This window comes from Procambarus clarkii, chromosome 1, assembly GCF_040958095.1.
Source record: "Procambarus clarkii isolate CNS0578487 chromosome 1, FALCON_Pclarkii_2.0, whole genome shotgun sequence".
Classification (NCBI taxonomy): domain Eukaryota; kingdom Metazoa; phylum Arthropoda; class Malacostraca; order Decapoda; family Cambaridae; genus Procambarus; species Procambarus clarkii.
In genome coordinates, this window is record NC_091150.1 from 39800234 (window position 1) to 39814007 (window position 13774).

A 13774-nucleotide genomic window follows, 5' to 3' on the forward strand; every position below is an offset into this window, starting at 1 on the left:
TGAAGCAGAAGATTTTCTAGACTTAATTGACGATTGCTTTCTAACGCAACACATTAAGGAACCAACGCGGGAAAATAATATTTTAGATTTATTGTTAACTAACAGGGAAACACAAATTAATGACATCGAAATAGCAAATGAGCTTGGGATCAGTGATCACAAAGAAGTCAGCTTTAGCATAGAATGGAATAGATCTATAGGAGAAATTTATGTTAAAGTGCCAGATTTTCGAAAAGCTGATTTTAATAGCCTAAGAAATTTCTTTGGTCAAATAGATTGGAAAGTCTTGGGCATGGGGGATGGGCCGGTCTTGGAGCGAGACGTGAACCCAGCGATAGGTGACGTAAAAAGGGATTTCGATGTGGATTCAAAATATAACTTATTTAAAAATATTCTAAGCAAAGCACAGGAACGTAGTATACCATATAAATTGAATAGATCGAATACTAATGACCCAAAGTGGATAACAAAGGATCTGAAGAACCTTATAGGTAAAAAGAGAGCTTGGTACAAAAGAATTAAGAATGGGGAAGTCAGTTTAGAACAGGAATTCGTACAACTTGTTAGAAATGTTTAAAAAGAGATAGGGAAAGCGAAAAGAAACTATGAAGTTCGTATAGCAGGGCAAGCAAAGACAAATCCTAAAGGGTTTATCAGTTATATCGAACAAAGATTAGGGAAAGGTTAGAACCATTAAAAACTGAGGTAGGTCAGATAACGGGTAATGACGAGGAGATGAGTAGTATTTGTAATAAATATCTGCATTTACTAAAGAGGAACATAACAATATGCCTTCAGCTGAACAAGTCTATGTGGGTGGGAACGAGGACAGGTTGACTAGTTTAGCAGTTACCAAGGAGGATGTAATTAAACAAATAGTTAAACTCAAACCAAACAAATCCCCAGGGTGAATGAAGTATTTGCCAGGGTGCTTAAAGAATGTAAAGAAGAGCTTTGCGAGCCACTGTCAACCATATTTAATAGAGCAATAGAGTCAGAATGCCAGAGTCATGGAAGGTTGCTAATGTGGTACCAATTTTTAAGAAGGGCGATAGATCACTTGCGTCAAACTATCGGCCAATTACCCTAACGTCTATTTTGGGAAAGTTACTTGCATCGATAATTGCAAATGCAATTCGTCTTCATCTTGTGAAACATACATTAATAAATGAGTTGCAGCATGGTTTTACAAATGGCCGTTCATGTTTAACAAATTTGCTATCTTTTTATTCCAGCATAGTTGAGGCAGTTGATAGTGGTAAGGTTTGCGATGTTGTGTACCTTGACTTTAGCAAAACTTTTGATACAGTGCCACATGAAAGACTGATTAAAAAGATATAGGATCATGATATTGGGGGTGCTATATTAAGTTGGATTAGGGCATCCGACAGTTCATTGGCAGTTCATCTGTTACCAGTGATTTGTTATACACCATGGAGAGTGGCAGGCACAGTGCTTCTGCTCCTTTCTTTAATATCCATGACGATATTCCATCCGGGCCTATTGCCTTTGCTACATCCAACTCTAGCAAAAGCTTCCTTACATCCCCACTGGTAATCTCAAGTTCCTCTAGTGGTGCCTGGTTAACTATTCCTTCTCTTATCTCTGGAACTTCTCCTTGCTCTAGTGTGAAGACTTCCTGGAATTTCTTATTGTTTTCCTCGCACACGTCTTTGTCGTTTGTAGTGAATCTGTCTGCCCCTTTCCTCAGTTTCATTACCCGTTCCTTCACTGTTGTCTTTCTCTTGATGTGGCTGTGCAGCAATTTGGGTTGTGTCTTAGCCTTGCTTGCTATGTTGTTTTCATATTGCCGTTCTGCCTCTCTTGTCACCCTGACGTATTCATTCCTGGCTCTTTGGTATCCTTCTCTGCTCTCAAGTGTCCTGTTATTTCTGTAGTTTCTCCATGCTCCTTTACTTTGTTGCTTAGCTAGCTTACATCTCTGATTAAACCATGGGTTTCTCATCTGCATTTAATTTTTTACCTTTTGGGCCGGGATAAACTTTTCTGCTGCCTCCTTGCACTTCTGCGTGATGCATTCCATCATGTCTTGGGCCGTCTTTCCCCTTAGCTCTGTTTTCCATGTTATATCCGTTAGCAATTTTCTCATCTCCTCATAGTTTCCCTTACGTAATGCTAGCCTTTTGCTTTCAGTTCCCTTTTTCGAGTACTTTAACTCTTCTTCGATCAGATACTCAAACGCCAGTACATTATGATGGCTCATTCCTACTAGGGCCTCGAAGTCAATTTCCCTAATATCGGAGTCATTCAGAGTGAAGACTAGGTCGAGTCTCGCTAGTTCATCATTTTCCCTCATTCTCGTGGGTTCTCTGACATGCTGGCTTAAAGAGTTTTTTGTTGCCACCTCCAGTAGTTTAGCTCTTCACGTTTCCTCTCCTCCATGCGGTTCCTTGTTCTCCCAGTCTATCCTTCCGTGATTAAAGTCCCCCAGGATGAGCAGATGGGATCGATTTCTACAGGCAGCAGAGACTGTCCTCTCAATTATGTTGTTAACTGCCTTGTTTCTATCACGGTTGTGTTGTCCACGTTGTCCCATACTCTCTCATCTAACACACGTTGTCCCATACTCTCTCATCTAACACACGTTGTCCCATACTCTCTCATCTAACACACTGGGAGGCGAGAGTATGGTAGTAGGTACAATGTAGACAAGATATCTGTGTTAAAGTGTGTAACCAGGTTATTAAGACTGTATAACTTGCTTAGCTAAATTAATTTTGGGGGTTCAGTTCCTGAGCCCAATATGTGCCTCTGTAACCTTTTACACCGCCACCCACAGGATGGGTATGGGGTGCATAATAAATTAATTAAACTAAACTAACAACACTACAGTTGTTCTCGTGTGAGAGGGAATTATGTAAACCGTAATGTGAAATACCAGATAGTTATTATACAAAACTAGCAATTATTTGTAGATTCTAAGATCTCAAAAGATCTACATCTCACGAAGGATGTAGTATATAGGCCTACGCAGGCCTACACGTAGGGTAGGGTATGGAGGCCTACATATAGCATGTAGGCCTCGTCCACCTTTGTCCCCGGCAGTTCTACAGTACTCTTAATAGTTTATTTAAATATTTATCAGCTTCGGTAAGGCACAATTCTATATTCTTATTGGTATTTATTAGCCGAAGTATCTATGCTAAAATGAAATTTTACGAATACATCCTGCACTTAATTTCTGCTGTTTGTCCTTAACTTTATTGGCGAAGTTCATAGTTAGAGAGCTTTTTCTCGTGTCTCTCCAAACTATAGCCTAGCCTGCCCTCTCTAAAGCTAAAACAGTATCACAAAAACTTTTTGTGTGTTGCGGGTAAGCGGCATATAATATAATATTTTCTTAACCCAAAGGCTACGTGCCAAAGCGGTACCTGGTGGCAGTGATGGCCTTCCTGGGTATGGCGTTCAACTACATGCTGAGGGTGAACATCAACCTCACTATCCAGGCCATGGTGGCCACCACCAACACCACTACCAGCCCCGCGCAGGACGTCTGCAACTTTCAAGACGAACACCAAAATTCGCACGATTACGTGAGTGCCTCCATGAGTAATACCACGGGTAAATACTATGGGTTAATGTTTGTACTCAGTTGAATTCATTATTTGTATAAATATTTATCCAATATCAATGTTGCAATCCCTGTAAATGCCAAAGGTGAGACAGAGAGTTAATGGACGTATTGTCAACATATCCTCATAATGGGATTTTTTTTTTTGCAGGGATATTCCTGCGCGGGCCCTAAGCCTCTGGCTGGCCCACTAAGTGTTGCTTGTTTCTGTTATACTTGGGCGGAGTATGAGTATTTATGACACGTATGGTTGCTTCAGTAAGATTTTGTCCCATGTGTTTAACAACTACTTCTGCTCTGTTGAATATATGGTGAAATCTTAAATGGGTTTGTAACTGTGCACTGTGTTAGATAATGTTCCAGTGGTCTGTTGGACATTTCTCCACAGTGCTGACATTTCCTCTCATCTTCCGGAACCTGGAAGCCTATTTCCCATGCACATGGGTATCCAAGCCTGATGCGATGTAAGTGTACTTCTGTTGTTCTACTGCTTCCCTTTCATCAAACTAAGTGGTTCGTAGTTGGTTGAATTCTTGTACCAACCCGCAGATCCTGATGTTGCAACTGCTGTGTTGTGGTCACTGTACATCTTTTGCATTGCTCTGTTTCTAATTACTTTCTTAATCTGTGATAGACTCTGTGGTATGTAAATGACTGCATTTCTTCTCTTAGTTGCAAGTTTTGCAGCTTCGTCTGCAATGCCATTTCCTATTATTCCCACATGACTTGGCACCCAGTTGATAAGTACCCGTCGACCTTGTCGTTTGAGTGTTTGCATTAATGATATGACATTTGTGATCAGATGGATGTTATCACGTATGTGATCTTGTTACAAGGTTTCAATGGCAGTTCTCGAATCTGTATGTATGATAACATGTTGTCGGTGTTCAGCAAGAGCATGTTCCAAAGCCTTTTGAATGGCTAGCATTTGAGAGTCTCTAACTATTTACAGAGTTTCCTGCTTTAACTGCAGCTCCATTTTCTTGTCCCTGCTGGTCTACTGATCCATCTGTAAAGTATGTGAACCTGTCAGATGCCAAGTTTGCTTCTATTTGCATCTGTGCAATATTGCGTAGCATATGAGGATTAGTCTGGTTCTTTATTCCTTCAAGAGCCATAATCTTAGTCTGCTGGCAGCGATTCCCAAGGGGCTTGCATAACAAAGTCTGCATGTATTTCGTCGACACCCCTCTCAGTGATTGTGTTTGTTATATCGAATGTATTGATGGTGTTTATCGTACAATGGGTTCACCTGTTTCTATTGGAGGCTCTTCTATCCAGAGTTAGTGCTCCAGTGATAATATCTTTTAAGTGAACTGATTCTAGATCTAGTCAATATCTTGGTCAGCATGCACACAGCAATCCCTTTTACCCTTATTTCAATTTTTTTTTTTTTTTTTTTTTTTTTTGAGATATATACAAGAATTATTACATTCTTGTACAGCCACTAGTACGCGTAGCGTTTCGGGCAAGTCCTTAATCCTATGGTCCCTGGAATACGATCCCCTGCCGCGAAGAATCGTTTTTTCATCCAAGTACACATTTTACTGTTGCGTTAAACAGAGGCTACAGTTAAGGAATTGCGCCCAGTAAATCCTCCCCGGCCAGGATACGAACCCATGACATAGCGCTCGCGGAACGCCAGGCGAGTGTCTTACCACTACACCACGGAGACTGCTAGAGACTTTTAATCTGCTAGAGACTTTTAATTGACGTTAGCTTGGTTTCTAGTCTTAGGGTCAGTAGTTTAGTCCATCTGGGAGCTCCTGTTATGACTCGCATTGCATCATTTTGAATGACCTCAACTGTTTGCTCACTGACCAGGAGAAAGAGTGAGTGAGGCAGGTGCTGCATAATCAACTAGGGAACGAACAGCGTGTATGTAAAACATTCTTAACACTTTGTGTCCCCGTCCTAGACGAGGCCCTGTGATTGCTTTCAATATATTCAGTCATGATTTTCCTTTCTCCTTCAGATATTGAATTTGCTTGTTGAATGTCATTTTAGAATCTATCCACACTCAGAGATATTGATATTGTGTAACCCACTGAAGGTTAATGTCTTGAATGTGTAGGTGCCTGTCTGGAGTGTTGCCGCCTAGTCTCATTGCCTTAGACTTCTGTGCAGATATTTTTAGCCCTAAAACGCTGCATTCAGATGTTACTTTATCTAATGCACCTTGTGCTTTATTTAGAAGTGAACAACCTGTAATGACTAATGCTATATCATCAGCATAGCTTAGCAATTTTACCCCTTCTGCAAATATCATGGTAACGAGGTTTTCCATAGAGCTGATTTAATTTGCCAAAGAATCTGCCTTTGAAGAATTCAAATGCAGAAGTTCAAATTGGTGACTCGGCAGAGGTCGGCAGTTAAAAAGACTAGGACTGAGGACTCCTCCTTGTGGAGTCCCATTCTCATGCAAGTGGTAGTCCGACACATGTCCTTGCAACTTTACTCTGGCATACCTGTTACTTAGGTAATCTTGAATCCATGCTAGCATATTTCCTTTTACACCCTTTTTAACTAAGGTGTGTAAAATTGCTTGCGGGCTTGCAAGTTTGAATGCTTTTTCTAGATCAAGGAAGATCACTATAGCTGGACCCGAGTTAACTGTTCCTAGTAATGTTGCTAAGCAGTTGGCAGTACCTACTCCTCTAGTGAAGCCAAGTATGTGTTTATGCAGGTCTTCAGTCTTCCACAGTAGCCTAATTAAAACCATCCGTTCTGCAGTTTTACTAATGCATGATGTTAATGAAATGGATCTGTAATTGCCAGGTTCTTTCGGCTTAGGAATCGGAATGATGTCTGCTTTCTTCCAAGAGGTCGGCAGTTTGCCTTGCTGCCAAGATGCATTGATAACGTCCAATATTCCTTGTTCTCCAACAGGACCTGCATGTACATCATTATGTAATGTTATCAGCACCTGGTGCAGTGTCCTTACCACCTTTTTTGGCTCTGATTAGTTCTTGTTTGGTGAAGGGGTTGATGTGACTCAATGGGCATATGTATATAGGAATTATTGAGCCCAAATGAGTCCGTTTTATGCTATTGGTAAGCTGAAGGATATTTACATGAGAAACTCGGCCTTCAATATTGTTTTAACCCTAGATATCCATTATATCCAAAAAAAAAAGGCCGCCATCATTTTCTGCGATTATGACGCTAGGCATAACCATATTGGTGACTCGCAGTTCAGTAAGTGTAACGCAAGTGTAACGATGTCACTCTTAAAAATAGTCACGATGCTGGTGAGCCTGAATGGACGCATGCAGTTACGTTCAGATTCTTTGAACTTCTGCATTTGAATTCTTCAAAGGCAGATTCTTTGGCAAATTAATCAGCTCTATCATGAGTTCGAAGGCCAACATGAGATGGAGTCCGCGTGACATTCATGGACGCAGGCAAACTTCTCTGCACCGCCTTCTTGCAGGAATTGAATTCTTCCCTGAATTTCCTGGCAGGGTACTGGAAAAAACTCTAATACTGCAACAGTTACCTTCTTCTGAGTTCACTTTGTCAATTATTACCTAAACACTTCATAAATTAATAATCCTACTGGCTATGCAATAATTAATAATTGCAAGGTCTAGAACATAGCGAGTAGTTCACATATTCACAAATAATCGTGTATTCGGCAGCACCTGTAATACCCGGAAGTCACCTAACGAACCTTCTCTTTGCTTTAGTCTCTCAAATCATTGTTTATCTCCAAATAGGCTTCCCTGGTCGTAACAGTATATATATGGGTATCTTGGCTTCGGCGCCTCCTATACTATTTGTGCTAAGATTGTCTTCTTCTGCTTCTTCTTGATAGTAGGTGCAGTTTGCATGAAGGGTTTGTCCTCCCGATGACTGTATAAGATTGTCTACTGCCAGTATCTGCTGATGTAGACCTGACCAAATGTAAACTGCGTTAACAAAATTATTCGCACACCCTCCGTCACTATGTGATGGAGCGCGGAAAGATACGTGAGTTCAGAGACGTATCTTACGACTATAACAAATGTTCAAGAGATGTGTAAATATTTAAATCAAAATGATCTGCTGCTAGAAGGTTTGGCCAAATATCCCCAGTTTGCTAACTGTAGGTAGTAACTAAGTGATTGTAACCTATCCACCGCTGCCCACTGGATGGGGGTGGGGAGGAGTGCAGGACAAACATATCAATTGTGACACTAGCTCTCCACATATGTCAGTTGCTTAATTTAGAAACTGTACTTGAGGTCGATCTCGAACCCATTGTTGATGTGACGATGGGCATTAATTTTTTAACTAGCTCATCAAGATTGTAACTTGATTAGCTAAATAAATTGTTGGGTTCAGTCCCTGAGCCCATTATGTACCTCTGTAACCCTTTCCACTACCTCCCACAGGGTGGGTATGGGGTGCATAATAAATGAACTAATCTAAACTCAGTGACGTCACTAGCGTCAGTTATTTGCTATTTATAGGATATACTAAATGTCAGTTTCCTCTTTTTTATAAATTTTCATGTCTTATTTTATTCCATATGTTAACACATCCAGGCCAATAGCTATTAATAATATGTAAGTTGATAAAGGTATACCCATTGGTAAGCATGATAAGGTAAGTGAGTTTGTAGTTTAGATTAGACAAGGTTAATTTGATAGCGATTGTACCAAATTTTAACAACTTTGGTTTTAGTTCTTTTTCTCATATACTCAAATTAGAATACAAACTTAACAGAATGTGATATCAATAAATATTTAATTGTATATATTATAATAGAATTCATATTTTAATTTACAAAACACCTAAGATCGATGTCCCAATTCAATCTGCTTTTGAGTACCATTGTAACTTTTAATTATAATTCAGCAAAATATTTGTTTCTCATATTATATCCTTTGACGGTTAATTAATATATCATAAATAATAGTTTGACTTTATTATGGACATACTCAGTTTGGGCCCCAACCCGAAAAACATTATGTACACTTTTATTGTACAATCCCTATTCACCAATATTACATTGAATGAATCTATTGATATTTCCAATGATAATCTGTTCACTAATTTGTTGCCTTTTTTATATTTGTAAAGGCACTTTAAAACAGCTCAACTTGTAGGTCATTTAATATTCAATAACCAATAGTGTAGTGTCAAACAGATTGCGTAGCAAATGGGTTCTCCTTTGTAGCCTATTATGGGCAATGCTTTTTCATCTCATTATGAACATATTTGACTTAATTGTTCCTCACACTTAAGTGTGAACGATAATCATAATGCTAAATATATCTATACGAGAAACACTGAACAATAAAAAGATATCATCAACTTTTATCTTTTATACAAAGCTGGCTTAAATTTGAATCAGAAAGATATGTCGCTGTTAGACTTTTTGTTTAATGATGTTTCTCATATAGAATTATTAAGCACCTGTATCAACTCTAAACATCCTATAAATTTACAATGTTCAGAACATTACATGCAGTCAGCCCATCTGCAAATCTATTATTTTGTCTATCAGAGTCATTCAGTAGTGTTCTGCATTTATTTGTCGCCCTATTATAGTGACAAAAGCACATTTGTTGTTCATATATCTAAATCATTCATTTATATTGTATGGTAATCACAAATTGTCTTCAGAAAAAATCCCCTGAAAGTAAGGACATCAAAACCACTACGTAAGTAGTGCTATACCCTACTCCCTATACACGGTTACAACAGGTTAAGATTTCATTATGTTTGGTGACGTTAATACGGTATATTATTTTCCAAAATGCGAAATATGGTATTCGAAAACTATTTGAGTATACCATTGAATTGAATTTACAGAAAACTAAGTCCATCAGACCATTTCAGAGAAACGTGTTTAGCATATATATTTTATATTTTAACTAACGATTTATAATACAATTAATTTATAACTTGAGAATATTCTCTATTTAGGACAAAAGGTCACTTGTTAGGTTAGAAGTAGACTATTATTGAAAGTGTAATTTACTGTCATCCATCACAAATATCTATAGGTGATGGATGAAAGAACTCGAGGTGGTTTGACAAGTTGATTTGGTGTCTCGATTGCTAATGGATTTACTCTATAAACAACATAGGCTACAGCACACCCTTGTGAGACTCCACTTGTCTAAATTCCCAATAGGATTTAACTTCAGATATGTACGTGGACCCTCTGTTTCCTTTGACATATTCACGCCCTAATAGTCTATGCCTGTCATCATTAAGTATCGGATTTATATTATCATTTGTTTTATTTCTGGAACATTCTAACATACGTTACTGACGTCTCTTTTAGTATTAAATGTTTACCCCATTATACCTATCAATAATTTTTTATCTAAATTATTATAAGTTTTGCTCCAAATGTTTTAGCGTTTGCCCGGAACGCTATGCGTGCTAGTGGCTTTACACGAATGTAAAATCATCATCATTACTATGTACTCTCTTAGACCCCAATGTACATTCTTGTATATAAATAAATAAATAAATTTTACGCAGTTACTGCTTCATTTTAATGTGTAAACTGTTCCTACGTCTTTTCCGAAGCCGTCTTTTGTAGGAGACACAATCATAGGGTTTGCTGAAGTCGTTATATATTATATCATATTTGTTCTCACTATCAACGGCTTCAAATATACTGGAAAATATTGGAGTAAATATGTCAACAATTATAAAGCCTTGCTGCGAATCTTTGATTAATCTGCGTTTATCCAATCCATCCTCTTGTTTAGATAGTACTTTTTTGTAATTATGGGCACCATCATACATATATTCACCTAATGCACAATTAGATAGTAGAATTTTGCACTATTCACAATATAGATTACGCAATGTTGTGGTTGGAGACTGACACTTTTTTTTCACTGTTCTCTTATAAATGTCGGTTCAAAACCCTTTAAATGCTCTAAAAAGGGAAAAGCCTATAGTTTTTTTAATACTCGCACTCTCTCGCAACCCTTGTAGCCTCGTCCACGGGTTCGCAAGAGTTCGTCACACTCTCCCTTCTCTTACCCCATTACTGACACCAACTGTGTCACTGCCAAGTTTGATCACACACTCACACTGTTGTCTTGCTGTTGTCTTACAGGCCGGGGAGTTTACGTGGGACGAATGGACGCAGAGCCTCATCACTGGCTCCTTCTTCTGGGGATATATCTGGACCCAGATCCCAGGTGTGTATTTACAATTTGTATCTGCAGAATGGAGCTATTAGCTCTTGGACCCCGCGTTTCAAACCAATTTATTTTTACTCTATCCCCCCCCCCCCCCCCCCGCAACAAGCACAAGACCCAGAGGAGAATATGAAGACATGTACAAAACATGCAAAAATAAACTAGAGAGAGAATCAACGACAGCGCACAGAATGAGAGTTGTGCTACTCATCATGCGGGCTCTAAATTACGGAGATAGTGTGCGAGTCGAGAAACATGAGATGGGAAAAAAATCGAAGTTATGGAGAGGAGCTTTTAAACACAACTTGTAAAGGATGACTCAAGAGAAGCGAGAGGAGATACACTTAGTCTATTAGTCTTCTGGATCTCGCCCAAAATGACGAAGTACTCGCCAATTTGTACTCACCTATTTGTACTTGCGGGGGTTGAGCTCTGGGTCTTTGGTCCCGCCTCTCAACAGTCAACAACAGATACCTGGTTGATACCTGGTTGATGGGGTTCTGGGAGTTCTTCTACTCCCCAAGCCCGGCCCGAGGCCAGGCTCGACTTGTGAGAGTTTGGTCCACCAGGCTGTTGCTTGGAGCGGCCCGCAGGCCCACATACCCACCACAGCCCGGTTGGTCCGGCACTCCTTGGAGGAATAAATCTAGTTTCCTCTTGAAAATGTCCACGGTTGTTCCGGCAATATTTCTTATGCTTGCTGGGAGGACGTTGAACAACCGCGGACCTCTGATGTTTATACAGTGTTCTCTGATTGTGCCTATGGCACCTCTGCTCTTCATTGGTTCTATTCTACATTTTCTTCCATGTCGTTCACTCCAGTACGTTGTTATTTTACTGTGTAGATTTGGTACTTGGCCCTCCAGTATCTTCCAGGTGTATATTATTTGATATCTCTCTCGTCTTCTTTCTAGTGAGTACATTTGGAGGGCTTTGAGACGATCCCAATAATTTAGGTGCTTTATCGCGTCTATGCGTGCCGTATATGTTCTCTGTATTCCCTCTATTTCAGCAATCTCTCCTGCTTTGAAGGGGGAAGTGAGTACTGAGCAGTACTCAAGACGGGACAACACAAGTGCCTTGAAGAGTACAACCATTGTGATGGGATCCCTGGATTTGAAAGTTCTCGTAATCCATCCTATCATTTTTCTGGCTGTCGCAATATTTGCTTGGTTATGCTCCTTAAACGTTAGGTCGTCAGACATTATTATTCCCAAATCCTTTACATGCTGTTTTCCTACTATGGGTACATTTGATTGTGTTTTGTACTCTGTATTATGTTTAAGGTCCTCATTTTTACCGTACCTGAGTACCTGGAATTTATCACTGTTAAACATCATGTTATTTTCTGATGCCCAGTCGAAAACTTTAATAATATCAGCTTGAAGTTTTTCAATGTCCTCAGCCGAGGTAATTTTCATACTGATTTTTGTGTCATCTGCAAAGGATGATACGAAGCTGTGACTTGTATTTTTGTCTATATCTGATATGAGAATAAGGAAAAGCAGTGGTGCAAGGACTGTACCCTGAGGTACAGAGCTTTTCACTGCACTTGGACTAGATTTTATATGGTTGACAGTTACTCGCTGAGTCCTGTTTGACAGAAAACTGAGTATCCAGCGTCCTACTTTACCGGTTATTCCCATTGACTTCATTTTGTGTGCTATCACGCCATGGTCACATTTATCGAAGGCCTTTGCGAAGTCCGTGTATATCACATCAGCATTCTGTTTCTCTTCTAATGCCTCAGTGACTTTGTCGTAGTGCTCAAGTAGCTGTGAGAGGCACGATCTTCCCGCTCGAAATCCATGTTGGCCTGGGTTATGAAGGTCATTGGTCTCCATGAAATTGGTGACCTGACTCCTAATCACTCTCTCAAATACTTTTATGATGTGCGATGTTAGTGCAACTGGTCTATAATTTTTTGCCAATGCTTTGCTCCCTCCCTTGTGTAGAGGGGCTATGTCTGCTACTTTAAGTGCATCTGGTATCTCCCCCGTGTCCAAGCTCTTCCTCCACACTATACTGAGTGCCTGTGCTACCGGCACTTTGCATTTCTTTATAAATATTGAATTCCATGAGTCTGGACCTGGGGCCGAGTGCATGGGCATGTTTTCAATTTCTTTTTCAAAATTTAGTGCGCTCGTGTTTATATCAGTTATATTTACCGGGGTTTGAATATCCCGCATAAAGAAAATGTCTGGATCTTCCACCTTCATGTTGTTTATTGGAGTGCTAAACATGTCCTCATACTGCTTTTTTAGGATTTCACTAATTTCTTTGTCATCCTCCGTGTATGAACCTTCACTTGTACGAATAGGTCCAATACTGGCAGTGGTTTTTGCTTTTGATTTCGCATATGAGAAGAAATATTTTGGATTTTTCTTTATTTCCTGAATTGCTTTCTGTTCTAACTGCCTTTCTTCAGTTTCATATGAGTGTTTCAATTTCCGCTCGATTTCTTCAATCTCCCTATTTAAATTATTCCTTCTTTGACGGGAAATTCGTGTCTGCATAAGCAGTTCCGTTATTTTTTTCCTGCGTTTATAGTGTCGTCTGCGTTCTCTTTCTACGTTAGATCTCTTTCTGGCTTTCCTCAAAGGAACGTGTTTCAGACAGACTTGATACGCTTCTGAAGTAAGTTTTTCTATTCCTTCTGTAGGACTTGTATTATTTAGAACAGTTCCCCATGGAATGTTTGTAAGTTCCCTGTTTATTATCTCCCTGTTCATATCTACATTTGAAACTGTGTATGGAGTTAGCTTCCACCACATCACTGCCTAATGTATTCCACTTCTTAACTATTCTGACACTGAAAAAGTTCTTTCTAACGTCCCCTGTGACTCATTTGGGTACTCAGTTTCCACCTGTGTCCCCTTGTTCGCGTACCACCAGTGTTAAACAGTTTATCCTTATCCACCCTGTCAATTCCCGATAATTTTGTAGGTAGTGATCATGTCTCCCCTTACTCTTCTGTCTTCCAGTGTCGTGAGGTTCATCTCCCGCAGCCTTTCCTTGTAACTCA

General features: G+C 39.6%; 1 protein-coding gene across 2 annotated transcripts in view; it reads left to right on the plus strand.

Moving 5' to 3' along the window:
• Positions 1–13774, plus strand: part of LOC123772492 (sialin) — a 40396-nt gene that overhangs the window by 14482 nt on the left and 12140 nt on the right. For both annotated transcript variants that reach the window (XM_069338332.1, XM_045765752.2), the window contains exons 2-3: positions 3373–3554; positions 10665–10749. In XM_069338332.1, coding sequence (XP_069194433.1) covers positions 3405–3554; positions 10665–10749 — 235 coding nt within the window. In that variant the 5' untranslated portion in view covers positions 3373–3404. The remainder of the gene's footprint in view (positions 1–3372; positions 3555–10664; positions 10750–13774) is intronic.